The sequence below is a fragment of the Apis dorsata genome, unplaced genomic scaffold (assembly GCF_000469605.1).
Source record: "Apis dorsata unplaced genomic scaffold, Apis dorsata 1.3 scaffold_150, whole genome shotgun sequence".
Taxonomy (NCBI): Eukaryota; Metazoa; Arthropoda; class Insecta; order Hymenoptera; family Apidae; genus Apis; species Apis dorsata.
The window spans coordinates 226,037-228,145 of record NW_006263441.1 but is presented as its reverse complement, the minus strand read 5'-3'; the positions used below and the strand labels follow the sequence as shown (position 1 = coordinate 228,145).

The window sequence follows — 2,109 nt, the reverse complement described above, 5'->3', positions numbered from 1 at the left end:
AAAGCTCGTTTCGTTTGTAACTTAATGCCCGTTGCGTGTTACGCGCACGAAAAAAAAATGTATTCTTCTTCTTCGGAGAAAGGGAGCTTTCGGTTCGCGAAACAGGATGAGAGTACACACAGACCCATCCGGTTTCGTCCGAAAGAGTCACAATTTTCGAACGAATCGAGAGAAAATTAATAGTATTGCATATTGATTAAGATATATATATATATATATATATATATATATACATACACACACATATATATAATACCGCGAATAGAAGGTACTCTGCATTCGATTTGCAATTTGATTTCACTAGCTGCTACATTTAATATCATGTATATCCCTCGATTTAAAAAATTTATTTTGCTTCCTGTTGCTGATCCACTCGAAATGGAGAAAATTGTTTTGAGCTGCAACAGACGCACACATGGTCCACGATTAATATATTTCTCCATCCAGTAATGGGAACAACGATATATATATATACATATATATATATATATATACATATAATTTTTTTTTTCGGATTCAACTTTTCTTCGTTATTTCTCGCTTATCGAACGTTCGTCAAGTGTATAAAAAAGAAGAAATGTACAACTATCTACGTGTCTTAACAATGATTTATCATATCCCAACTCAGGGATAATCCTTTTCTCGTCTCTACGATCAATTTTATCCCCAAAAATCTTCGCATTTTCATCATCTTATCAATGCTACCCTTCTCTCTCTTCGTTCGTTCGAAACGTTGCAACTTTTCTTCTCGTACTTTTTTCCTTTAAATTTATTTACAGCCATGGGTTCATCCGGTATACACGACTCGCATCTTCCATTTCTCAAGACGGCGGCGTTCGTCGCTCTGCCGCTTCCCCGCGCAACGTTCCCCGGCTCTCGCCGCGACGCACGGATTAATCGATCAACGATTCATGCTCGACGCTTTATATTGCACGCGACGACGATGCGAGCAACGGCTCTCCGGGAACGGTAGGAGAAGCAGCGTCTCCGGTAAATTGTATTATTTATATTATTTCTCGAGGGGCATAAAACGAAGGGAGAGAGCCAGGGAACGTAGGCTGAGAAGGGTCGTGGTGGCGGTGTTGTGGACGCGGGAAGAGCGGTCTACCGTTGCTGGCCCATGCCACCGCTGCCACCGCTGCTAAGGCTCATGTGCGGCTTGAGGCTGTGTATGATTTTAACGTGGGCGACCATGTTATCTTTCCGCGTGAATTCCTTAAAACAAACCGGGCACGGATAGTACTTGACGTTAGGCTTGTGTGAGGTGACGTAGTGCCGGCAGAAATTGCTGATGTGTGTGTATGTACGATGGCATACGGTGCACCGGTACACGTCGCCCTCTTTCACGCAGAAGTCCCGCACAGAGCCTTCCGTTCTCTCGTTCTCCACCTTGAACGATCCCTCGAAGTCGCTCTGGCTGATCTCCGACTCGCCGGCGACCAGATTAAATATGGCACTGCTCAAATTCTCTTTCGACACCTTTTGCTCCGACTCGGAGTCGGAATATTGTTGCGAGTCCTCCATCGACGCGGTGGCGGCCGACGACGACGACTGCGTCTTCCCTTGAAGGGACGAAGCGCTGTACTCCTTGCGAAAGCAACGCTCGAAGTTGATGCGAATGTGAGTCGGTGACTGCGAGCCACCGCCACTCGACGTCTCCTCCGAGTCTGAAACGAACAAATCTCTCTCCCTTAAACAGTTCTCTCCACGCTCCTTAATTAATTTTATCTCGTAATTTGCATTATTTATTATTTTTCTTTAATCTAATCTTATGTAATTATAATACATACATATATATATATATATTTAAACTTAAGTATGCATCAATTATTATATATAGCAATATATATATATAATTGTGTATTTAAAAAAGTAATGTATCGATATACTACTATATAATACGTATTTCTATATATTTGTGGGGGGAAGCAAGAGGAAGGGTAGAGCCAGCAAAAAAGAGTCACCGTGTTTCGAACCGGCTGTCCGTCAACTCTGTCCCATGTTAAGTGTTTTATGCCGCACCCGCTTTTCCGTGTGCGTCCCCGCCCCTCTGTGCTCGTCGCCATTCCCTCTTCAGATTCTTTCTTTCGCTCTCACGCACACGCTTTC

At 43.4% G+C, this 2,109-nt stretch overlaps 1 protein-coding gene across 4 annotated transcripts in view; it reads right to left on the bottom strand.

The window, feature by feature from the left end:
• Window positions 1-907: 907 nt before the first annotated feature.
• LOC102670569 (protein tramtrack, beta isoform) overlaps window positions 908-2,109 on the bottom strand; it is a 23,817-nt gene continuing 22,615 nt past the window's right edge. For all 4 annotated transcript variants that reach the window (XM_006613474.2, XM_006613472.2, XM_006613475.2 and 1 more), the window contains exon 5: window positions 908-1,667. In XM_006613474.2, coding sequence (XP_006613537.1) covers window positions 1,105-1,667 — 563 coding nt within the window. In that variant the 3' untranslated portion in view covers window positions 908-1,104. The remainder of the gene's footprint in view (window positions 1,668-2,109) is intronic.